At 34.6% G+C, this 26,373-nt stretch overlaps 2 protein-coding genes across 2 annotated transcripts in view; one reads left to right on the top strand and one right to left on the bottom strand.

Annotated features, from left to right (window-relative positions):
- The window catches only part of LOC145293218 (calpain-9-like), a 161,496-nt gene extending 145,746 nt beyond the window's left edge, over nt 1-15,750 (top strand). The window contains exons 16-20 of the mRNA XM_080139759.1: nt 3,148-3,216; nt 6,097-6,175; nt 8,316-8,432; nt 12,558-12,619; nt 15,472-15,750. Of these exons, the coding sequence (XP_079995885.1) occupies nt 3,148-3,216; nt 6,097-6,175; nt 8,316-8,432; nt 12,558-12,619; nt 15,472-15,498 (354 nt within the window). The 3' untranslated portion in view covers nt 15,499-15,750. The remainder of the gene's footprint in view (nt 1-3,147; nt 3,217-6,096; nt 6,176-8,315; nt 8,433-12,557; nt 12,620-15,471) is intronic.
- Nucleotides 15,751-24,954: 9,204 nt separating this feature from the next.
- Nucleotides 24,955-26,373, bottom strand: part of LOC145293217 (ubiquitin carboxyl-terminal hydrolase 39-like) — a 57,641-nt gene continuing 56,222 nt past the window's right edge. Inside the window, exon 14 of the mRNA XM_080139758.1 lies at nt 24,955-25,159. Coding sequence (XP_079995884.1) covers nt 25,073-25,159 — 87 coding nt within the window. The 3' untranslated portion in view covers nt 24,955-25,072. The remainder of the gene's footprint in view (nt 25,160-26,373) is intronic.

The raw sequence follows: 26,373 nt of genomic DNA, 5'->3' as shown, positions 1-26,373 counted from the left end.
AGCTTCCCTCCCTTCGTCAAGGGTTTTTCTAGGGAAGGTAACAGAACCAAGTTCTGACAATTCATGAGCGATGACTGCCCATTTGGATTGAAGTTCACTTGGCACAATTTCATCCCACTCAAAACCTAATTTCCACAACTCACTAACAAGAGTACGTGCCTGTATAGATACCGGCAAACATAATGAGAGTGGATCGAATATCCTTGATGCTTCAGACAGTATATGCCTTTTAGTTGCTGCCTCAGGGTTACAATTATAGGAAGCAATATTGATGGTATCAGTAAGAGGATCGTAACGATAACCTAATACCTTCTCCCAAGAACAGCTGTGACTCACAAGAGTACCATCTCTCCTCATTAAATCGTGTAATTCTGTATGATTAGAATTGCAAGATTGGAGTATGAATCCTCCTTCTTGCAATCTTTCTACTGCTCGTGTATACAAGCCCGTTAACTCATCCAAGGAATTGCTCGTTTTAATCAGATTATCTACATAAAAATTAGACTGTAACATCCCAGTGCAATCATCCAAAGGATAACGCCCAGCATGAAATTTTAGTATGCAATTCAAGATGAATGGGCTTGCACTAAACCCAAATAAGATTATTGTGTAACGATAACACATTAGCTTATTATTTTTTCGCAGTTGCAATGTATAGCGAATTCTTAATAGGATGCTATAAAAAAGGTATAATCAAGGACCAAGGTCTGAGGCTAAGAAATTTATCCTAACACATCAATGACAACTGACTGAGAGAGAAAGAGAAAAAGAACGTCTTACCTCTTGCAACAGATGCCGTCGGTTGCGACCTCAGGTATTAGTCCTTGTGGTCCCGTAATAATTCTTTATCAATACAATAATTGATTGAGAAAGAAAAAACAAAGGAACTACCAAGACGGTGTCCCAATAGTAAATAAGAGAAGAAGAAAAGAAAAGGAAAGAGAAGAAAAGGAACAACTTCAGACACGGTGTGAACCGATTGTAAAGATGGGGGTAAAAATTAACACACAAGCTAGTCAACCCATACAATTTTATAGAAGGTCTAGGGTCACATGATTTATCCATTAGTATAAAAAACAATCACAAAGGGAAAGACGCTTTCGTATCCATCTCTCAAAACCCGAGGTCATTGAAGGTAGGAAAGATTTTCTTATAGTCGATAATGTGAATACGATTTTTGTCTCGCATTTTCATTATTTTTGTATGCTGTAAAAAATTTTAAAAAATATTATCAGTTTATGTGAAGCTTTTTCTATTAAATGGCAAAAAAGTTAGGATGATAATATTAAATTAAATTACAATTACGTCGTGTTAGATATAGGGGGGGGGGGTTAAAACTGTGGCGCGCGTTGGAGGTATCTATCCTTCTATATTTAAAAGTGACATAAACACATTCGTTCAATAGTTACATTAGTCTTCAACGTCCAGTGTGACAGTTGCTGATCCTTGTATTAGGATTAACTGAGTTTATTTATGTATATAGATCTCAGTTTTATAACTGAGATCTATATACATAAATAAACTCAGTTAATCTTAAATTTATATATATTTGTTCTTGTTTTTAGTAAAATCAACAACTTCGAAACACTGTTATTTATTTATTTATTTATTTCGCTACCTTAGTATTTTTGAAGAGCTAGAACTCTTTTTGTTATTCCTATATATTTGAGTAGCTCCTAATTTTTTTATGGGACATATTTTTATTTATTTTTATCAAATATTATTATATGCATAAAAGGTATACCCGTGAACGTGCATGTTTCTAGCTCTCAGCCGTCATATATATATATATCTCTGTGCGTGTATATAGTGACCGTGTGGGAGGGGGTGGGTGCAAGAAATAGTCTCTATCGAACTACTCTGTCAATTTTTAGTCTACAGACTTGAAACTTGATACATAGGGGATTCGGCCTGAAGAAAAAATTCGACTAGCTGAAACCACCGTCAATAATTTTCCCCACTCCCTATCTGTGCCTAAATCAAAACGTAGATACCATGAACAAAGCTTCTTTCTTAGAACTGCACGCCTGTGGAACTCTGTTCCGCTTGCCTGTTTCCCTCCCGACTTCAACCTGGATGTCTTCAAGTCCAACACAAACAAATTCCTGATGAACCGTCCCCCCCTAAGTAATGACACCTTACCAATTCTCCAATAATATTACTACACTATCCCTTGGATTACTGTACACACAATAACCCTTATCCCTGAGTGGCCATTGGGCCTTGATAAGTGGTGAACTCCATGTAAAAAAAAAAAAAAAAATTATTTTTTAGCCAGTACAAATAGTTGCTAAAGGGGTCAAACTTTAAAGATTGGAATTTGGAAGGCATAAGTGGACTTAAAGTGCACCTCTATACAAATATACATTTATACGTTAAACTGCATTAATTTTTAAAGTTTTGATACCACATTTATCAAGAATTCTTCCTAAGTTTTGGTTTCAGTTTCGAGTATGGCTGAAGGAACTCTAGTTATATATATATATATATATATATATATATATATATATATATATATATATATATCATTATTTTTTTTTTCATAAGCTTTTATTTTAGTTTCGATTCAAGCTAATGTACCAAAGTCATATGGATATATTTTTTTTATTTTTGAAATTGCAACTTTATAATAAATAAAGAATCGATAGAACATTAATTCTATAATAATATATACGAAATCTGCAAGAATTAAAATATCATATTTAAGTGTACTTTACAACCGGGCTTTGCCGGGCGTTCGTGCTAGCTTAGATAAATACTTTTGCAGTTTTAACAAAAGAGCGTCTCCATTTACGCTGAACATCTACAGAATGGCAACATCAATATATTACATATGAATGAGTCCACTGTGGAATTTCCATAGGTCCTGCTAGTTTGAATAAATGTTATCTTTTTTTAAAAATTTTGTTTGCATGTTTTTAAGACTGTCTTTCTGAAAGATCTAAAATTAAACTTTGCGCTAATTTAATATGACATTGTTTGAAATTTTCCAGAAGATGAGATTTCTGTTCTAAGACGCACCAATCAGGTAATGTTGGTATAATGACTAAAACCAGAATGCTAATCTAAAAGATATGCTTTATAAACCTAAAATTGAAGAATAGTTATTCGGATATCAACTACTATTGTCCTTAATAATTCCTTTAGCGTAATCGTTCTGGAAAATTGTCTCTTGAAGAAATGAAGTCAGCTTGGAAAGAAATTAAAGTCTATCATGTAAGTATTATGTTGTTTTTCTGTCTTACACTATTTTTATATTAATAATAACAATAATATTAATAATAATAATAATAATAATAATAGTGATTGCTGCCAATGAAAAATCAATGGTAAGCAGTTGTGATAATGCAAATTCATCTGCAAAGTGTTGGTTAATTAATAACCTTTGTTAGTTAATTATGAAGTAAATAAAGAAAACGTACCTTTCCTCCTTAAGTGACTTCAAACTGGAAGTTATATCAACGGTTGACAAAAGAAAACATATCAATTAACATTTCCTTAGTCTTTTACATACTGACGTAGAAAATACGTCTTGTTTATTTACATATTTACAAATAAAAAGAGATAAACACGTGTCAACTCCAACACAAAGTTTATTGAAAGAGGTGGAGAGTACTTGAACTCTGGAAAGACTTGTTGTCACTCAGACTCCAGAGAACACTGCAGTAAATAATAATACTGCCTTGTTGGGAACCGCCAGAATCTTGCAGAAAGTACTGGAGGCCTGAAAAAAGATGCTGCTAGCCTATTATTTATTTATTTACTATTTATTTATCAGCATAAAATTGGCAATAACTACCTAGTAATAGAAATAGTAATAATAATGCATACGGGCAATGCCATGTCAAAACAGCCAGTAAATATATAATATAAACAAGCCAAGCATGTGGGGTCCTTCTCCATGAGTGAAAAAATTTACTTTCACTATGTTTGTGGAAAATTTCAAACAAATTCAAAGCGTTATTATTGAGAAAAGTGCAAACAAATGAATGAATGATTTGTGAGCAATTTTACCCCTATAAAGGCCCGTAGGTGGACAATCAGATTTATATCAGAAAATCTGTTATAGCAAAAATTTACTTTTACCATGACTAATATTTGTGCAAAATAAAAAAATTTTTTTTTTTTTTAAATCCATGGTGCAGTTATTGAAAAAAGTGCAAACAAACGAATGGACGAACAGGAGTGATTTATTAGGTCCAACCTCTCCTTTGTCAGGGGACCAATAATAATAATAATAATTAAGAGGGGCACGTGTTGATCTTCTTTTATCATGATAAGTTTTGCTTTGCTAAAAGTTTACTCTTTGATAACTTTATTGTATTATAAACATAAATATATTCAACAGCTTTATAATAAAATAAAAACTAACTTATACTTCTACTCAGCTATGGCTGATGGGACGAGGGCTATCTATCCTCGTGGATAAAATAGGAGGTTGACTTTGAAATTCTGTATAGATTCCCGAGCTTGAAAAGATGCATCTGAAGAAGGTCGGAGGTTAAATCAGCCGAAACTGTGTGATATAAACATGCACATGTGCAATCCCTACATGATGGTTCCACATAATTACAAAAGATACTTGTTTTCTGGAGAACAGACTTACAGCTGAAAGACTTTTACCAGACCAAATTTTAACATAACTCCAATGAACACGATCCTTTAGGTCTCATCTTGCTTGGAAGAAGCACACAGATCCAACTGACTGTACAACTGCTGGCCCCCAGAAAAACAAACTAACTAGAGGGGCAGGTCCATCTTCTCTCCCTTTCTCATCTTCTGTAATATATGCACCTTCGTCAGGAAATCCAAGACACCGGTCTTGATCTCAGTCATTCTTATTCAGACACCCAGAGAGATCACTCTGATATCCACTGGAGAAAAGGGCTTAGCTGCAGGATATTTGAAAACATTACTTTTCTCAAGTAGATTACTCTTAGCATGAACTCCCATATAATAAAGCATTTATTTTATTTCAAACAAAACAATATCTGGGTCATCTAACTCACAATTGGAGATACAGGGTGGAATGATAAATTTGTCACCCTAAAGAAAACAACACTAAAGCTTTATTTTTAAACTTTTATTGAAAAAAATCAATTCAGGTAACTTGATTATGTAGTAGCCACCTTCAACCTCAATCACTGCCTCGATACAAGTTTGGAACTGGAAGCATGCCTTTTCCACAAGTTGTGGCAGAAGCTCGATGATATTCGGTGGATGGCAGCGATCAGGCTGACTTTTTTGTCGTGGGAGGTCATGTTGGTGATGTTCTTGACATATGACCAAACAAAGTAGCCTAGCAGGTTCAGGTCGAGGAAGAAGGGGAGGGGACAATGAGAGAAAGGTACAAAACGATAGCACTCTTTCTGAAGCCAAGTCTGGGTTTCTTTGGATTTGTGAGCAGGCACCTGCTACCACACCCAGGGTTTGTCAGCAACCACCTGACTGCACCACTCTTCAGCACACCCAGATACACTTTGATATTGACTTTCAAGCCAATTTCGAAGATGTGAGGTGGCATGTTGTGGCCCTCACTTGAAACCACACTAAAGACCATAATCGTGGCTGGAAACTTCATTGAGCTGTGCCCTCACTCATTGAACCGTCCAGATTTGCATTTTGAGGGTGCTGACAATGGTCCTATTGTCATAACTTGGGTCTGTTAGAGAGCATGAGTTGTACAGCGCCGCATCTCCGACCTTATTCGTTGAACATTGTGTCACTTTCAGATATGATAGAAGGCTCCTATCGCTCTTGGGATTTGTACACAAATGACCAACTAGTAGATGTTCTGCAACAAAAAAGCAAACCAGTTTTCATCAAAAGGAAATGGAATCATGTTGTCTTTACTAGAGCGATAATTTTATCATTCCACCCTGTATAACATCCTTCTAATCTTTGGTTCAGAATGCCAGATGTCATGAAATCAAGAATACTAATTATCATGGTTAGACTAAATGTCATATTTTGTTGTAACATTTTGGATAGTAACCGCTCAAGAAAAATCTCAAAACGTGAAGATATGATAGCGAATGTCAAAAGGTTTCTAAAGAAACTTTAAAATTTTTATTATAAATCCACTTGGTATTGTAGGATCTATTCTTGTCATCTGACCGAAATGGCACAGGATTTATTGAAACCTATGAAATGAATTCTTTACTTCAAAAACTTGGTAAGTTTCTTTTTTTTTCTTCTTTTTCTAATACATAAAACCATTAAATTATTCCAATCTATTTCATCGTCTACATATTCCATGTGGCCCAATAATTCTTTCAATAGCATATTCATTATAATACAATTAACCATTGATATCACCAGTTTCTTATAAATATGTATATTTGCAAATGGCTGCCAAAATAGAATCATTACATATGTAGATATATATATTTTGCATCATTTCAATTTGTACTTCTTTTCATGATTATAATTTAATGTGCACACAAACAAACACTTTGCATTTATATGTAAATAAAACACTAGATGTATGTATGTATGTATGTATGTATGTATGTATGTATGTGTGACAATATTTAAACTCCTAAACTACTGGTCATATAACACTGAGATTAACAGGAAATAGTAATCATACACCAAGGATGGTTTATAATGAGTAAAATCTTTGTTTGGATGGATGGATAACGTGTCCAGAAGGCAGCAAGTTGAAATGCAAAATGTTCATTTCAACTTGCCGACATATTTTTATTAATTTTGTCCAAGTGTAAGAGTGATTATAGCTAAAAGTGGTTTAATTTTAAAACTCTCTTATCTGTCGGGTTAGCTCAAATGGTGGGGAATGCATCTGGAATGCTAAATGAGGGAACCCGATTGGAGCGTTAAATGTTTTGATTCCAATTCTAGCTGATGGCATGCAAATCATTATTTTTTAAAACTTTTGAAATCAGTACTATGTATAGCATAGCCTAATATATATGAGTAGGCTATGTGTATATATATAATATTTGATAAAAATTGTCTGATAAATATGAAATTTGCATGAAATTTGCATATATTAAGTATTGATGGGACAGTTTCAATATTTTTTCCGATTCCAATACAATTCCAGACTCGGATTCCGATTCTTTATGAATCTCAAATTATTTAATTATAAAGCTGTTATTCTGTTCCGATTACCGTAAACACACATTAAATGTGCGTATATTTTCTCAAACATAATCTCCATCACAAGTGTGGTTTTTAACTTAAGCTTTACTGGTAGTTAAAAATCAATAAATATTTATTATTTTATTATTACTACCAGCAGTGGAAGATTTTGTTTTAAACGAAATCAAATAAAAAGAGATGATTAAAGGAATCGTTTTTGGTATCGGAAAGTAGGCACAAACATTACCGATTCCTATACTCCCAAAAGTTCTGATTTTTCTGATTCCCGATTCCAATTAATCGTCCTAATATTAAGCATATTTTACGATCGTGCACCCCTGCTAGTGTATAAAAAAAAAATAATAAAGGCTAATTTTATTTCTTTTTTTTCTAAAAGTTTCAGACTGAGAAATCAAAACAAATCAATTCTATTTTCTTCCAAATTTTGCACTCTTTTAATTTATACTTTTTATAGTTCGAACATATTTTAACACTTCAGCTATGAGTAAAAAGATTATTTTTGGTATACGTTTCATACTGAAAAATCAAAACAAAGCAATAATATTTTCTTCCATTTCTTTTGTCTTTTTGTTTTCTATTTTAATTACAATGTATGGTTTTTTTTTTTTACATTACAATAATTTTCTTTAACAATTTTTTTTTTTTTTTGCAATGTTCATTTTTGTTTTATATATAAAACCTTTCAAATGAATCATAACATACGAGTGGCGTTTCAAAAGTAACGCCTCCAATTTTTTTTTATTCCGCCCAAATGGATCAGAGGTGATTGCAAACTGCACTGTTATGATGACTTATGCATTCATGAAATTTTCATCTCTCTGTTGCAGATATTGATGGCATGAGACTCTAAGAAAGCAAACCCTGGCAAGGACATGCGTCATTGAATTCATGGCAAAAGTGCATTGAGAATGGTGATGACTATGTAGGAAAATAAATTCTGGGGCACAAAAGTGAGCTCGTTTTAATGGTACCACTTATGTCTTCATAACTCTTCAACTTTTTTAGTTTAAAAATTGGAGGCTTTAATTTGGAACTGCTCTCGTAAGATACAATATTTTGCTTTTCCGGTTACATAATACAAAAAAAAAAAAATATATAAAGAAAGAAAAAAAGCGTATCCTTCGGATACATATGTTTTCTAATCATTCTTACCTCTTGTAATGTTCTGTATTTTCTCTAATTTGAACCAGGCATCAGAGTGGACAACAATGTTTTAAAAGCGATTGCAATTCGATATGGTGGGATGCAAAAAGCAATTTCATGGACAGACTTTATTCAGATTAGTTGTAAACTGACAACAATGGAAAGTAAGTGCATCATCATCATCATCATAGGTTGGAGGTTACATTAGCTGACTCATCATCATCATCTAACGGTCAGGTTACATTAGCCAAATAATAATCATCATCATGTTCGGCTTAACATCTATTTCATCTGCTAGCATGTGTTGGACAGCTTGTATAAAATGACTTCCAAACCAGCCTACTTCTGGCCAGGTCTTTATTCATCCCTCTTTCTCTCAAGTTTATCCTTATCACTTCCTTCATTGTTTTCCTTGGTCTCCCCCTATGTGGACTGATGCTGATAATCCAGTTTTTTTTTACATCTACTAACCCATCAACCATCATTCATTCTCTCAGCGTGGGCACATCATCGAAGTCTACTCTTCTGTATACATCTCCCTAGACTGTCCCAGTTTAACCTTCTTCTGGGGTCAACAGACCTGTCTTTAAGACTCACGTCACACAGCCATCGTATCATTCTGATATCATTTCTCTCCATGCAACGCATGTCCTCAACCCTCACTAACCAGGTTTCACTTCGATACATCATCACACTGTGTACACGTGCCTGTTAGACTCTTTGCTTGGTCGACACTGGTAACACTCTGCTGGCTAATAATGTCAAAAGATCCCTGAATTTATTCCATCTGCTTGTAATTCTTGCAGTCACACTAGCACCTGCTCCATCCTGTGCTCCAATGATATCACCAAGTTAACAAAGTTTTTGAACAATCTAATAAGTTTGTCATTCAAGCATATTTTTTTTACACATCCGTCCTCTGTTGTCTTACACGTCTTTCACACATGAACTGGTTATCAGCTCTCAACCTACCAGCAATTCCACTGCACTTTCTTGCGTACCCAAATGCTTATGAGTACCACAAAAAAAATGATTTGCACCTTACATCCTTTCCACAAACTGAGCAAGGGAACTTTTCTTTTCTTTTTTTTTTAAAGTGGGTGGGGGGTGGGGCATGATTAAGGGAGGAACTTTTGAACACTACAACCACTGATCATTAATTTGAGGTCTTGGATATGACCTTAAACTATATCTGAGGGTGAGGCCTCAGCTTGCGGGCTTTGGGGAGTGTGGAGCCACCCTTTAATTGCCATTGCTCCCAGGTCCACTCTCTACCAGAGTGGTAGTACCTGTTAGGGTCCCAATTATGGGTTAAATAGAAACTGACTTGAAAAAAAAAAAAATATATATATATATATATTCTATTAAAATATTGTTCTTCAGAATCACTGGATTCGGCATTAAATAACATGAAAAGGGTTGATATGCCGTTAAACAAACAAACCAACCAACCATTAATTTGGTCTTGTGAACATTTGCTCAGATCTTTATTTTCCATAAAATTCCTATAAACAATAGAAAATCTACTTAAGACTTGCATTACATGTAGATTTTTTACTGTTTCATAGGCAAATACAGAGTGAGTCATGAGAAACGGATGTTTTTAGAACGCTCCTGGAGTACGGGATAATGAGTGAGGAAGGTAATCTTTAAACCTGCTTAAGATTATTATTTGCAGTTTTGTTTTCCTTAAAAACATTCGTTTCCCGTGACTCACCCTGTACTAAAACTCCTGAACAACCTCAATAAGGTTGCTTTCAAAATATACTTTCTCTGCATCTAAGTTCTCAGTTTTTGTTGTCTTACATTTCTTGCACACAAACAGGTCATCATCTTTCAACCTATGCTTTATTTCACTGCATTTCGTGTCTATCCAAATGTTTACAAGTAACTGCAAAAGATTGAGTGGCAAGGGACTTCCTTTCCACAAACTAAGCAGAACTTACTGTTTTCTGGGGGACTTTCCATCACTACAACCTCTGATAATCACTTTGGTCTATATAACATTCACTCTCAGACCTTTACTTTCCATAACATTCTTCCAAGTCTTTAACTTTATACATTTTGCTTGGAGGTTACCAGATCGTATTATTATCATATCATTTCTCTCTATACCATGCAGCACATCTTCAACACTCATTGGTAAAGTTTCATCACACTGCATTTCATGCCTGATAGACTTTTATCTTTATCAACAGTGGTAACATTCCATTGTTTATAATGAGAAAAGTTGCCTGAACATACTTTGTCCACTCTTAACTCTTGTAATCACAATCGCACTGTACTCCATGAGTATAACCCAGGTAATAAAACTTCTGAACAACCCCAATAGGTTTGCCATGCACATCTTAGTTTGCATCAGTTTTTGTTGTCTTACATTTTTTGCACACAAACAGGTCGTCATCTCTCAACCTATGCTTAACTTCACTGCATTTTGTGCGTATCCAAATGCTTAAAAGTAACCACAAAAGATTGAGTTGCATGGACTTCCTTTTCCACAAACTGAGCAGAAGAACTTACCGTTTTCTGGGGGAATTTTCAACACTACAACCTCTTGTATTATTTGGATTCTTCAAACTACTGTTCTCATCTTGAGTGTTATTTTCACAACGTTTCAGTTGATGTAACCTTTGACCCTCTTCAGGTGTATCTTGTTGAACTCAGGAATGTTTCTGTCGAATTTGGATTGAATTTTGAACAGAACACTTTATTTATTTCACGGGGATAGCATGCTCTTGCTCGACAAGATACACTTGAAGAAGGTCGGAGGTTACATCGACTGAAACGTTGTGAAGATCATACTCAAGATAAGAACAGTAGTCCGATGAATCCAAATAATACGAATAACCAATCCTCATCTCAAAAATTGAGAAACGCCACAACAATCTCTGGTCTATGTAACATTCACTCTCAGACCTTTACTTTTCATAGCATTCCTCCAAGTCTTTAACTTAATAAATTTTTCATTATTTCACAGACAAGTATTAAATCAGCAGCCAACAACATCTCTTTTGAACAACCGTATGAAATTCCGTTGACAAAACTTCTAAGACACAACTAACAAAAGCAACAAACTCAGTACAGATTCCACTTTAACATCAAAGCTGTCACTAATTGTGCTGTTAATTCTAACATGATTATCAGCATTTCTATACCTCGCCAGAACAACTTTCAGTAACCACTCATTTGCCCACCAGACAAACTTTAATGGCACTCTGCCAAAATCTTTCTCCAGATACACAAGTCTCCAACTCTTTAACTTTAAAAAGCAAACCTTTCAATGTTTTACAGGCATTTATGTATTAGTGCAAAACATTGCAGAGTTGTACAAGTTGTATATAACTATATTTTTCCATGGAATTTGCTAGAATTCACCATCTACTGTTCTGCAAGAGCCATTGTCGATCTTTATAATGATTAAACTGTAGGTTTTGTCAGTGATGGTCATCCTTATCTAACATAAATTCATAACTATGTATGTTTAGATATTTTGTAAATCTATACTTTGGCCTATAGCTAGCTGCCACACTATCATGCAGCTGCTTCCCTGCAGACTGCAATATGATCTTCTTCAAATACAAAGTCAACAAATACTTGCTATAAACCATCCTCGTAAGTAATCATCATATTATTTGAAATTTTTTTTGGATTATTTGGGTCTTTGCATCACAGATAAAGTACCATGTAAAATCCAGTTGTGATTGACACTCTTCTGGAGGTTGAAGGTTCAATTCTCAGTGTGGGCAATACAAAGAATACAATTGCAAATTACTTTAGCATTTTACTCAGTCATGGCTGACAGAATGAGAGCATGGTACCCTCACGGATTAAATAAATGAGTTCTGTTTGATTCCCAAGTTTAACAGAAAGATTCCAGAGTTCAACAAGATACACCTAAAGGTTTCATTGACCAAAAGGTGATGCAGATAACACTCAAGATGAGAACAGTAGTTCGAATAATCCAAATAATATGAATTACCAATCTTCATCTTAAAAAGTCAGAAACATAGTAGTCATATTGTGTTCATTTCATTCAGTTTTCAATCCTCTCAGAATATTCTTCATCCATGTTATTAACTCTTATTCTCCTTGGATGACATGTGGCCTTGATAAGTGGTGGCTTATTAGTAAAAGAAAATTAAATAAAAGAAAACAGCCAGTGACCATGTTGTGAAAACTTAATTCAACCTGGGAGAGGGGATGGATGGTGATGGGAGCTCAAAACTTTAATTATCTTTTCCGAAAACAATTTTAATTGGAGTAAAAAAAAAAAAAATTTTCTTTTCCAGATATTTTCGAAGAATATAAAGTCAGCCCACAAAAAGATGTGGCTCAATTTACAAAAGCTGAGGTAAGTCATCACATCAGAACTTCTTTCCTTTGTTTTGGCACAAGGTCATCACAGATGAGTTCCTAGTGAAGCTAGTGATGCTTCTTTACAATCACACCACCATGAAATCTTCGTAGAGTGGATTTGGTTTGTGGTACCCATCGTGACAAATGCTAGTTGAATATTTTGTGTGTCGAATACTTTTTTTTTTTTTTTTGTGTGAATTGCTGAAGTGGTTTCCATTGCTATCATGAAATAAAATGAATATTAAGTTCATCTGGATATGGCACAGCTTGACACAATAATGCTGTTGTTTGGTGGGAGTTAGTAGGTAAGAAGAGTTCACTTCATCCCGAGCAACACCTGATAGGTACTGTGGTTAAAAAAAAAAAAAAAAAAAAATCAAGCGGCAACAATGTTACACTTCCAATACTACGTTCTGCTCTCAAGAACCTCCCAACTGCAAAACATGAGGCGCAGCTGACACAACTTACCACTTCAACAGTCAAGTCCAAAATCCAAACCTTCTGAAAAATCAGGCTCTTCTTTTATATCCAACCAGAAGCGTCTCCTTTGCATATTGAGCAGACACATAAAAAGGTGGTCATTTCTTTTCTCTTCACACCGTCTGTCTGCACAAGATCGTACAGGCTGCCGAAAGAACAGGTTTGTCACAAATTAAATTATTTAATCACATGTACAACTAGTAATATATATTACTAGTGTAGTATAATAATTCTCCAAGTTCCAAATATCAAGTTTTCTCAGTTGGTCATTTATATTACTTTTCAAAAAGTATCCATTAATTATAATATCGTTTTGTTTGTATTGCGATTACCAAATCTGCAAAATTATGTTATTGCTGCATATTTAGTCACATACTCATCAGATGTTTACCTTAAAAAACTTATAAAAACACCATTTTGGACAACTTATGTTTTTTTTTGTTTGTTTTTTTTTTTTTCAAGAAAAGTGGTGGCGAACTGACCCTTAAATACATGCAGTTTGGAAAAATTAGTTAAAACTAAGAAATTATACAAAATACTGTTATATATGAACGTTACATATATTAGGTAGGTTTCTAACAGTATTTTGTATAATTTTTTTTGTTTTAACTCATTTTTTCAAACTTCATGTATTTAAAGGTCAGCTCGCCACTATTTTTCTTGTTCACATATCAATAAACAGTGTATGATTTTTTTTGAACAAATTAAATGTTTTCACGTGAGTAAAAGCACTAAAAACTTTTCTAGATAGGTAGAAGAGTAACTTATCTTGCCTTTGATAACATTTATATTTTTAAAATTTTGGACCACTTTTTCATACGTCTGTGGATTGTTATACAAACCCTAAAGTAATTTTGAAAAATAATTTTTGGTAATCATGAAATTTAACTCATTGTAATCTGCAGTAACGTAAATTGGAAGTTTGATTAGATGGTGATAGAATGATTCTCATACCCTGTTGAAAAAAGGTGTATTTTATTTTTTTTAATTTCAATGATATACATAAACTTTTTTTATTTTTTTTTTTTTTTAGTATATTTACTTTTATAAATATCTAGCATGTAATTTTTTTTTTTATTATTTTGAGTAATATTTAATAATTCTAAAAATATTCATATTTTCATAAAAAATTTACTCTTATCCTCGAGTCGCCTTTGGGCCATGATAAAAGGCGACCCCGTTCTAAAAAAAAATTTTTTTTAAATTAAATAATGTTTTTTATTAAATTTTATTAAGGACTATGTAGCGGACCGTGGTATATACCTTAGCTCGCCACAAGAAAATAATGAAACGAATGGAATTGAAGGAAACAAAGACTCAATTGATGGATAAGATAAACGTTGTTTATTTGCTGTTGAAAGAATGAACGTTTTAGTTATAACATGTGTTCATGTCCGCGCGTATGTAACCAATGTTCGTTGCACGACTGGTGTTGTAGCAAGAAAAGGAAATGTGTTTTCATCTCAAGTTCGGATCACTATCGTTTGTTCACGCGTGGGAAGAGAAATAAGTGTTGTAGTGAAAATTGAGAATGATAGTCTAGCGTGTAGACAAAGACGAGGATAGAGATTAAGCTGTACACCATGTTAGCAGTCAGCTACGTGGTGGTGTTCTCAGGGACCAATAGTAGATAGAGAGAGAAAGAGTGAGACTGTGTACATACGGTCTTTAGCTTGTGCCCCATACATAGTCGCAGGGGTGTTGATGCGCACGAGCGTGCGCCTCCCAAAAGAGAGGCGGCTGGTTAACCCAACCTCTCTGGTCGAGAGTTGGTCCTAAAAAGGGTTAGAAACAGCTTGTCTCTTTGTTTTATACTCGTTTCCGGTGGTCATTTGCGCATGTGTATAATTCCTTAGAAAGCGGAAGTGACGTCGTCCATGTGTGTGTTCGTGTGCACGTACATATGTGTGCATTAGCGCATGTGTATATACACGTGAATGTGAGTGTATGTACGCGAACGTGAATATGTGTACATGTGTGATGTGGGCGCGTATGTGTGCGCGTATGTATATGACATAGATTGAAATGTGAATGTGTGTTTTTGTGTGAGACTTGAAAAAGGCTCGTACAACTATATTTAAAAAATTATTCAAAAGTAAACATTTGAAAACAAAAACAAACAATGACATAAACATATTTAAAGTCAATACTGCAAAGAAACATGTCGGAACTCTTACAAACGGGTATGCGAATCATTCTATCATCATGTAGTTCAACTTCCGGTTTATGTTACTGCATATTACAAATTATTATTATAAATATATATATATTATTATAGATTATAAAATCGGATTTTTTTTTTTTTTTTTAGACATCATTAATAAAAATATTCATCTTTGTTTTTTTTGTTTTTTTTTTCTTTTGCAGTTTTTCAACACCTTCCTTCTCTACTGATTTCGGAACAATTTTTTTTTTAAATCCATTTTTATAATTTTTCTTTATTTGCTCAAAATATAAACGTCTGGTGCCGTCTTTGCCTGCAATTCCTCTGCAGGCAAAAAACATCTCAAAGAATTACCATAAACGATCTGATAATATAAATTCTCTTTTTAAAAAAAATTATATATTTTTTAATACAGTATTTTAATTCATTAAATACCTTTTTTTTTTTTTAATTTCATTGAATAAATTCAGTTAAACACTCTTGACTTCACTTTGTTTTTAATTAAAATGTAAAAGTGGTGTAAAAAAAAAAAAAAAATAAAAAAAAAACTGATTCACAGTTTGTAGTTACTTTTGTTTGTTTCATCTGCATAATCATTACATTTAACTTCAGAAAAAAAAATTGTGACAAGTCCAAATTCACTGAAACTTGTTTCTTCATACGAGCTCACTTTAGCATAAGGTTCATCTATATAAATAAAACAGATATAGGCATGTGCGTATCTGTAAAAATATTTAACCACTAAACATTTAAACTATTAGTCACATGACACTGGAATTAACAGGAAATAGTAATCATACACCAAGGATGGTTTAAAACAAGTAAAATCTTTGTTTGGATGGATGAATAACGCGTACAGAAATGTTGACAAGTTGAAATGCAAAATGTTTGTTTCAACTTGTTGACATATTTCTATTACTTTTATGCATGCACAAATTCATTCATAGTTTGAAGTGGTTTAATTTAAAATCTTTCTTATCTATATGTCAATAGTTCAAATGATAGGGAATGCAGCTGGAGTGCTAAATGTTTTGGTTTCAATTCTAGCTGATGACACCCAATCTGTACATTTTAATCTTTTGAAATCAGTACTATATATATATTTTTTTTTATTCAATTTTCACCCCAAACAAGGCACCGTGCCACTTTGAAGCAGGGGGCTACTATCAGGGACTTAATTTGCAGAGGCATTATGAAGGGAGATGAGTAGAAAGATGTTTGTTCACATTACACTTGAACGTCTACGTATCAGTACAGTTGGGAAAGCAGAATCCCGGAAGGGAGTTCCAAAGACTAGCCGTTCTGGGAAAGAAACTGTTGGAGTAAAAGGCTTTCTTGCACCTAGGGATCTCTACTGTAAAGGGATGAGACTTACTAGCTTGTTGGGTTTGTTGGGGGTAGTTACGTTGAGGAGGTACAAGTGTTTGCAGTTTGTCAGAGCATTCACCATTAAAGTATTCGTAGAACAGGCAGAGGGATGCAACATCTCGTCGATGGGGCAGAGGCTGAAGCCTAGATGACAGTTCAGGACCTATCAGGTTGGCGACTCTCTTTTGAACCCTGTCCAGGAGCGAAAGACAAGCAGCAGATGCACCAGCCCAGATGTGACAACAGTACTCGATACATGGGCGAATGGTGGCCTTATAGAGGTACAGGATACTTTCAGGCGTAAGTAGTTTTCTAGCACGGTAGAGGGAGACAATCTTCCTTGCAGCAGCCTTGGCAATGCTCTCAATGTATCTATTCCAGTTCATATTCCCTGTAAATGTTAGGCCGAGGAGTTTAAACGAAGTACTTTCAGGCAATGTGTTCTTGGCCATTGCTATTGGTGGTAGAGAAGATTTCTTGTAGTTATTGAAGTTATTGCTTAGTCTTAGCAGCATTGAATGTGACCATCCATTTTTGTCCCCATTCCACTACAGATCGGAGGTCATCCTCTAGTGTTTCTGCCATTTCCTTGGATACGTGTTCATTTGTTTTCCCCTCATCTGTTATGATACGGCAAATATACCAATCTCCGATACAATTTTATCAGGGAGGTCATTTATGAATATCAGGAATAATAAAGGTCCAAGGATTGACCCCTGAGGTACTCTCGCATTTATGTCATATTGTTTAGATGTACGACTGTCAAGGACAACTTGGATTTTTCTCTTACTTAAAGATTTAATTACATTATGAATTCTTCCAGTGATACCATATGATCTAATTTTCCTTAGAAGACCATCGTGCCATACCCTGTCAAAAGCCTTAGATGTATCAAGGGCTACCGCTCTACCCTCCCCTGTTTTGTCCAATGAACGTTATACATGTTCAGAAAATACAGTTAAGATATCTGCTGTTGAATGGGCTTGCCTGAATCCATATTGTTTGTCAGTCAGGAGTTTAGCAGCTGTTAGGTGCTGGACTAGGGCTTGATTAATTAAAGACTCAAATATTTTGGCGAAAAGTAGGAGGAGGCTAATGGGCCGATAATTTAGTGGGTCAGTTCTTTCACCAGAATTCTTGAAGACTGGTACCACAGAAGCGGTTTTCCAGCAGTCGGGAAAGCAAGATTCGGTAAGGCATTTATTGTAAAGTTTGGAGAGAACTGGAGCAACCTCGGCAGAGCATTTTTTTAATAGCACAGCCAGGATGAGATTTGGTCCACATGCTTTTGAGGTGTCTAGGTTTTTTATAATAGCATGTACTTGAGAAGGGGTGATTTTCAAATCGTCTAGTGTGGCGTCTGTTCGCAAAGGAAAATCAGGGAGGGAGTGGTGTACCGGGTCCAGTGTGGAGCTTGAGGCAAACCGACTGGCAAGCAGATTAGCCTTGTCAGTTGCCGTGCAAGCAACCTCATGATTGTTTGATAATGGGGGGAATAGTTGACTGCCCATTATTTACTATGCTGTTGTAGATTTTCCAAAAATCCCAGGTTCCTAATTTCTGTGCTTCGATGCGTTTTCTGGTGGCTTCAGAGTAATCTGTCTTAGCTGTCTCTATCACTCTCTTACAATTATTTCTAGCTTCTATATGCTTCTGTTTATTTGGGATGGAGTTATGTCGGTTGAATCTGCGGAACGCATGCTGCCTTTGACAAATGGCAGCTGCACAAGCAGAAGTAAACCATTAGGCAGAATGGGGCTTGCTATAGAATTTCCGTGCGGGAACATGTGCTTCAATTGCAGTTTTGAACCATTAAGTGGTCTCATTTGCACACTGTTCCGCTGGAAGAGTAAAGATATTTTGCCATGGGGCATCTCTGAGAAGTTCCCTGATGGCTTCCCAATCAGCCTTTTTGTAATACCTCGTTGTTTTGAGTAGTGGGTCTTCAGTTTTAGGGCGAGAATTTAGGCAGATTTCTACTATTATCACAGCGTGGTCAGCATTCCCGAGTGGGCTGTGGGCATTTGTTGTACAATCATCGGGAACCGTTGTCAGAAAGAGATCTAGAAGTGAGGCCTGTTGATCTTGCTGGTCTGGGAAACGTGTCGGAAATGTAACCATCTGGGATAGGGAATGGTATATAGAGAAGCTATGTGTTGTGCTACCAGCTACGTCTGTGTGATTAGAGAATCCTAGCCAGTTACTGCGGTGGACATTGAAGTCACCAAATACATGTACTTGTGCGCTAGCATTGAGGGAGAGTGCTATATCTATGCTGTCTGAGACTGTTTATTAGGGTACAGTCTTGGGTTGAGGGAGAGCGGTAGAGAAAATACAAGTAGCTAATATTGTGTTGCATATTTAGTCTGAAGCACATAAAGGCCTGGTCGTCTGATTCTAGTTTTATTTCTCTAGTCAGGGGGAGGGTGTTATGGATATACACTCCAAGCTCATGCATATGTCTGTCCGAGTCCTTACGGTAGAGTGGGAGATAACCAGGCATGTTAAAGTGGTTAGAGGGAATGGAGGAGTGAAGGTTAGTTTCACTTAATGCTAAGATATCCGGGGTGTTTACAAGGAGAAATGATTCAACATCATCTAAGTTAGTTCTAAGCCCGCGGATATTCGTAAATGCAAGCCTCAAGGGAGGAGGCAGGTTGGTTTTCTTTGAGTTTGGTCCTGGTTTAAACGTAACTTATATATATATATATATATATATATATATATAACATTTGATAGAGAATTGACTCTGTAACAATAAATATAAAATCTGCATAAATTAAAATATATTTAAACATATCTTATTTTATTTTTTGTTTGTCTGGATAATTTTTTTTTTTGGTAATGGTACAGCTTTTGAGCAGAACTTACTTCTTTAGGGTTTGTTCACAATTGAATTGGGGCAAAAAAAAAAAAAAAAAAAAAAATCAGTTTATTTTTTTGTCCTTCAGGAGACAAAATCGTCGGTTCTAAAATGCTGGAATTCATTATCACTTTAATTAATTGTCTCAACTTAACGAATTTTAAGTTGTGATCGCAAATTATCGTCTGCTCCAATTTCATTGGCTAAGCGCTTTGGCATCTTTCAGCTATTTATGTAAACTACCAGAAGTAGATTTCTGCATGGGTCACAAACTATCAGCACCAGATAGAGAATTCAGAAAGAGGTGTCTAAACTCCAGTAGGAGTAAGCTGAGAAAAATCGTAGATCTAGGATTCTAATCGAGTAAATATATTTTGGGGACACTGGCAGTTGAAGCAGATTAGCGACAGAGCTCGGCAGTTAATGTTCAGTAACAAAGACAAGAGGAGAAGGATCACAACGAAAGGTTTCAGAATTGATCTTTAATTTGAGATACGAGATGTTTAACTTAAATCTAGAGACTAGTGACAAGACCCTAACAACACATACAAGTCTAACAGTCACTTGTATACACTGTCTGTGCGTTTGTGTTGTGTTATTTATGCATGGAAATTGTGAACTATACTTAGTGTTGGCAGTTGCTCAATACAGTCTCCTGACCGTGTTAGGATTCTAGAGAGAGAGAGAAAAAAAAAAATGTGGACTATCGCACATATATCTGAGGTAAGGTGTTTGGTCCGGGATCTGATTAGCTATTTGAAAAATTTACTTAGGTTGCATGCAAACTTCCTAACGTGTTCTTTTATCCGAAAATGATACTTTAATAATACTTTACAAATCATTTGGCCGATAGCATCCACAATCTGAGCAATTATGGAATAAGGACCTCGGAAGTCTACAGACTCAACCAGGACACTTTCCAATCAACACTGGTTGACTTCCAACGCATGTGTCATTTGTAAAAAAAAAAACAAAAAAAAACAAACATACGCAACCTGAATTGTTTGAGTTTTCATTTAAAGAAAAATGGAGGGGATATATTTTTTATGTAGGGTGTATTTTGTTTTTCTTTGCAAATTTTCTAGGGTTGCTTTCTATTGAATATGCAAAGATATATGGAATAGTCATGTTGACAAACCGATTTTCATTAAATCACCAAAATTAAGCAATGTTGAACCTGGTCAATACTGGATGAGTGACTATTTGGTCATACCAGATGCTGTATGTAGGAGAACGTTTACACCCCACCCCCACCTCGAAAGAATTGCAAAAACCTAACATTGTCATCTCTCCTGATTGGGGATATAGAAGCGGCTGAGGGCCACTTGTAAATTTGATATTCCCATGAAATTTCCTCCTTTGGAGGAAGCTGTTTTGTGCTGCTTTAGTACGGGTATGTAAAGGAAAAAAAAAAAAAAAGGAAATTATCATGCAAGAATTTCACCATTTGATACAGTCTGATTATTTATCTCATATCCCACATAATTGTTAATGAACACTACGCGGTAGTCTTCATTCATCTATAATATAAATCTCACCTGTCTGTTTAAATGTATGTATGTCTTCCTAAAACGTTTGACAGGGGCAACGGATTTTCATGAATCGGTATTGTTTTGAAGCTCGATCCTTCGGACCATAAATAATGACGAATTGGCTAAAAACATTAATTCCTTCACCCTTAATTGGGCACTTTTCTACAAGGAGGGGGTCGCTTTTTTCGCTGATATTTTCGAAAGTCGTCGCCTCTTTTCAATTGACTAGCCTTAGTTTAAACATTTGTCATTTCCGGTTTGGCATTTTTTTTTTTTTTCACATTCTTTTCCTCCTTCGCAGTACGAGTTTGAGCCTGCCTGCCTGCCTACTACCACTTATTTATTTTTTGCTCAACACACACCTTTAAACATCCAGGCAATGCTTGGCACCCAGGCTAGTCTATAATAAAAGTAAACACACACACGTCCGGCTTGCTTCAATAATCATGTATGCAAATTTTATTTTCATGTGTAAGACGGAGAGGCTTAATCTTTATAACTTAATACAGTAGAACTCTAGGATACAGTGGTCCTAGGATATGTTTGTTTTTTTTGGGTTTTTTTTTTTCAGATTATGATGTGGAATGTTTTTTCCAGCCTCTGGTTACGGTATTTGCCTCACCTTAGTGTTATTTATAATGTGTATTTGAATATACACATGTATACTGTACTGTATTTTGTTACTAATTTTTAATGCCGTATCCTGGAGTTCTATGGTATAATAAAATAGAAAGGAAATAATGACAAATACAAATTTCATTTTTTATGAGCACAGAAGGGGATGCTTAATCTTAATAACTGAATAATAATAAAATAATAATAAAAACATAACAAAGAGAATCATTATTTTTTGTATTATTTGGACTATTATTCTCATCTTGGTTGTTTTTTTCCACAACGTTTCGGCCGATGTAACCTCCGACCATTGGATACAAAAAAAAAAAAAATTATCAATCCTCATCTCCAAAATATACAATCATCATATCAAAGAGAATCATTAGTTTTAGTTATGCAAAAAAAATTTCTTAACAGATATGTCACAGTTCATGAGTTTGTTTTTTTGTTTTTTTTTTTAAATCAAATCATTATCATCATATTCGTTTTTATGTCTGTCGAACAAATAATGGTTATAATTCAATGAGTTATTGGTAATCTTGTGAACAATAAACCTGCAGAAAGCTGAAGAGCACAACTATTTAAAGTCATTCTGCTATGGGGTTCCATTTTTTTAGACATGAGTGGTGATCATGAAATCTATATATCCTGAAACTTGGAAACGTAGGCTTCTACTTATTAGATGTCGCCATTAAATAATTCAAAGACCATTTTAAAATAGATGCTGCCTTCTGTTATTTGATACTTAATCATTCATACTGGTGTTACGTGAAAGGGCTGTCCCCTTCTCATGTAAGTAAGACGACAGACTAGATAGGTGGAAATGATATTAGGAAAAGGCTAGAATCGAACCCTGTACGCAAGTGAATAATTGAGATCCTAGGAGTGCAGTCCATTGTTAATTCTTTTAGAAATAGCTAAATCTTATTTTTGTTGGAAAAAAAGGTGATTGTCCATTCTTTTAGAATAACTGGATATTAAATATGTCAGTTAAAAGAATGGACAGTGCAAGTTAAAAAAAATATTGTTTAAAAATAGGTTAGATATTAAACAATTAGAATTGAGAATTCTTTGTTTGGCAAAAGCGTTTGGACAGACATATGTAAATCCACATGAAAGTTAGTCACGTTGGGGGCCACACTTCTGCCATTGTAAACAAAGATTTCTCAATATATTGAATTAGGGTTCGAAGTTAGTGAGGCAGTCAGTTGATTAGGATTAGATAATCAGAGAAGATCACACACAGTGATAGTCAGCTGAAGAGTGGGAGCGCCTTAGAGGCGAAGGGAGAAGAGTAGACCATGTAGCCGAAAAGGCTTAAATTCCTGACGTCATCAATTGGCCGACAGATGAATAAAGAAATCACCATTAATAATTTGTAACTGTTTGTCTCGTGTCGTCATTCCTCACAACCGAAAAGGTAACTGTGTTTTGTATCTATAAACGAACTCTTGTATAGCAAGTAATGTGCCTCCTCCATCATAAGTGAAGTATCTCCTCCCTTCTATATGTGTTAAGAACTGTTACATCATATATTCCGGTCCGTATTAATAACATGAAGTCCGCAAGAATCATTCCAGTCTGTTATATGTCTCTCTTGTCATCATCATCATCATCATCATCTGTCCAGAGTCCCCGTTATACATGTCTCCGATATGAACCCCGTCATCTCTTCCAAATATGTATCCGATACACAACATCTACGTTGAGTCCCCTGCTACACAACACTGGCATGAAGAGATGGATAGAAAGCAAACCAATTTATTTTGCGGTACAAATGCAGAATCAGAATACAGATCATGCTATTTTTTTTTTTTTTATGTAGCATTTTTAAATTGAATTATTACGGTATTTACTAAATTGATATTACAAAACACCTTCCGCCCCAGCCCATATTAAGAATAGATTTCTAAATAATAATGGTATTATTTCAGCACAAATCAACCTGAAAAAAACAGTTGGAAATGACTTATATATCATACATTACGACCATGCAATCCCTACAGCCACCTATTGTGAAAATACTGCTGTCAAACCTGACATAGTTATATGGAATAAGTCAGAGAGAGTTGCAACCTTGGTTGAAGTGAGTGTTCCTAATGATGGAGGTCTGAACAGAGCTGAAAGGGAGAAACAGACCAAATATCAAGGTCTCATGTATGATATGAAAAGAAACTGGAATCTTAGGAATATATCAATCATACCAGTCATTATAGGTGCCACAGGACTTATGAAGAAGAACTTGAAATCTTATCTAACTAATATCCCTGGTGAACCAAGTGCAAAAGAGATCCAGAGAATTGCACTTAAGGAAACAATGAGGATACTAAAAAAGAGCTCTCTGTTAGTTTCAATAAAAAGCAGGGCAATGTTGGCAGCTGGTTTGGCTGCCCTATACCCAGCATTACAATCTTCAAAGGAAGAAAATGAAAAAATAAAAAAAATACATTTAAAAACACACCTACCTTAAACTAGCTTCCATCATATCTGACTGACTAAAATCTCACAAGTTTATTGATGACATCACGTGGATTGCAGGTTTTCTAACTTCTACTTTCATAAATCTGTCAAACTTTACTCCTATGACCTCTGCAGACTCCTCTTTCCAATATACAACATAAGGACTGAAATGTGGTATGAATATAAATATCTTGTTGATACAGAAAATAAATTTCTTCATTATTCTAGAAAAATTCGAAAATTGAATTTCAAGTGAAACAATGGTATCTACTGAATTGTCATGTCAAAGTAATGAACATATCCAAAAATTAAAAAAAAATAATGAGGTAGAAAATTAATTATTAAAGAAAATAGTTTTTGAAGACATCAGCAATTTTACCTTACATAATAACTGGAGAGCATGCATATTAGCAGGGGAGGTAATTCATTTTTGATAACTGCAAAAAACCTAGGCCAATTCAAACTAGGAGTTATTTTCATTGTGTTTATTCACACGTGACAATGAAAAAACAAACAGATTGAAATCATTTTTCAGTTGAATCATGGAAATATGTTTTATGTAACATTCCAGAAATACTTAACTAATTGTGACATGACAATTAGGTAGATAACGTTGCTTATTGTTGAAATTGACAAAAAAAAAAAAAAAAAAAAAAAAAAAAGTACTTATTGTTTTTTTTCTATAATGCCTGTCGGGCTTTTCTACAATAACGATAGAACTGAAAATAATTGGAAGAAAAACAATATGAATACTGATAACTCCTCAATCAAAACATTTAGACAAAGAATTAACAAATTCAAAGACATAAAAATGAAACTTTTACAAGTAAGAAACGAAAACAATCAGGTTTATAGAAAAATGAATGTAAGGAATTTTTTTTTATTAAAATAGAGACGAAATCAGTAAAAATTGATGAATGAATTTCTTTCCTGCAGATTGTGGTGCCATCTGCAAGACTTTTGCTGTTAACTCTTTTTTTGTTTCTCTTTGACATTATTTTCACTTGGAGGTGCGTAAAAAGGATTGCGGATATCTTTACGGACTTCATATATCTAAAATAATAAAAAAAAAAATAAATAAATAAAAAAAAAACACGCTTTAAATAATTTTAGTATTGTGTTTTGGAATTAAATAACAAGAGTTGAGAATAATGTAACACAAAACCAGAGAATAAGTACATAGAGACACATTAGTAAAACCACACATACACATACTAACACACATACATTCACCTACACATGAACACATACACACACACATACCAAACAAGATAAGCAAAACACAAAATCACATTAAAAGATACATCTGTAAACACACTTTGAAAAAAAAAGCACAAATACACACACTCACAAAGTGAAATAAATATACACAGAAAAATATAAACACATACACACTCACCACAGAGAAAATAAGACACTAAGAAATATATTTCTACCATTATATAAAAGGAACTTTGTGTGCGTGTCTGTGAGTTCCCTGTCAACTCTGAAACAGTGGGCTGATTTTAAAAAAAAATTTAACACAAAGGTACTTGCAGCGTTTGGAAGTGTTCTTACATAGGTTTTGTATCGGAATGCATCTGATAAGTATCGCAAATCGATAATCGAAAAAATCTGATTAAAGAAAAAAGTCTGATTTTGACCAAAGTTAACACTTTTATACAACCTAACATGACAAGTGTATTTAAGTTTTATCACTGCACAAACAGAAAGGCCCAGCCTATAAAATCAACTGTAGATTCTTTTATTAGACAGGAGCGCCTTCAAAATGAATATTTCTTTTTAGAGCACAACCGAACCACAATACTTGACTTTTGTGGTGTTTAACTAATTCAAGTGATTATGTAAAAATAATTTCATAAAATCAACAGTTGGTTCTTGGATAAGACAGAAGTGTTTTTGTTGAGAGCACAATTGAACTATGATACTTGACTTTTGCATTTTAAACTTCAAGCGAAGCCATTATTTACTGATAATTTTATAAAATTAACAGATTTTCTACAGTTCAATGTAAACTCCAAATGTATTGTGGACTAAGTCACTGCGGGGAAGCATGTGCAGATTCCTTCCGGTACACTGTGAGTGGAAAATCCGTAATTAGAGCAGACAATCAATCGATTTGATTCAAAAATGGGTGATTTGATCGATTTCGATGACAATAAAAAGTTTGGGATAATAGAACATTCGTTGATCTTCATTCAATCCCAGACAATGTCGGGTTTCTCTGCTTATGAAGTGATGAAAACTAAGTATTTTTTGTCTTCATT

The sequence above is a fragment of the Euprymna scolopes genome, chromosome 14 (genome assembly GCF_053919585.1).
Source record: "Euprymna scolopes isolate OS-2025 chromosome 14, ASM5391958v1, whole genome shotgun sequence".
In the NCBI taxonomy this organism is placed as follows: Eukaryota; Metazoa; Mollusca; class Cephalopoda; order Sepiida; family Sepiolidae; genus Euprymna; species Euprymna scolopes.
Note: the sequence above shows the minus strand (reverse complement) of the source record. Positions and strands in the feature narration are given on the sequence as shown.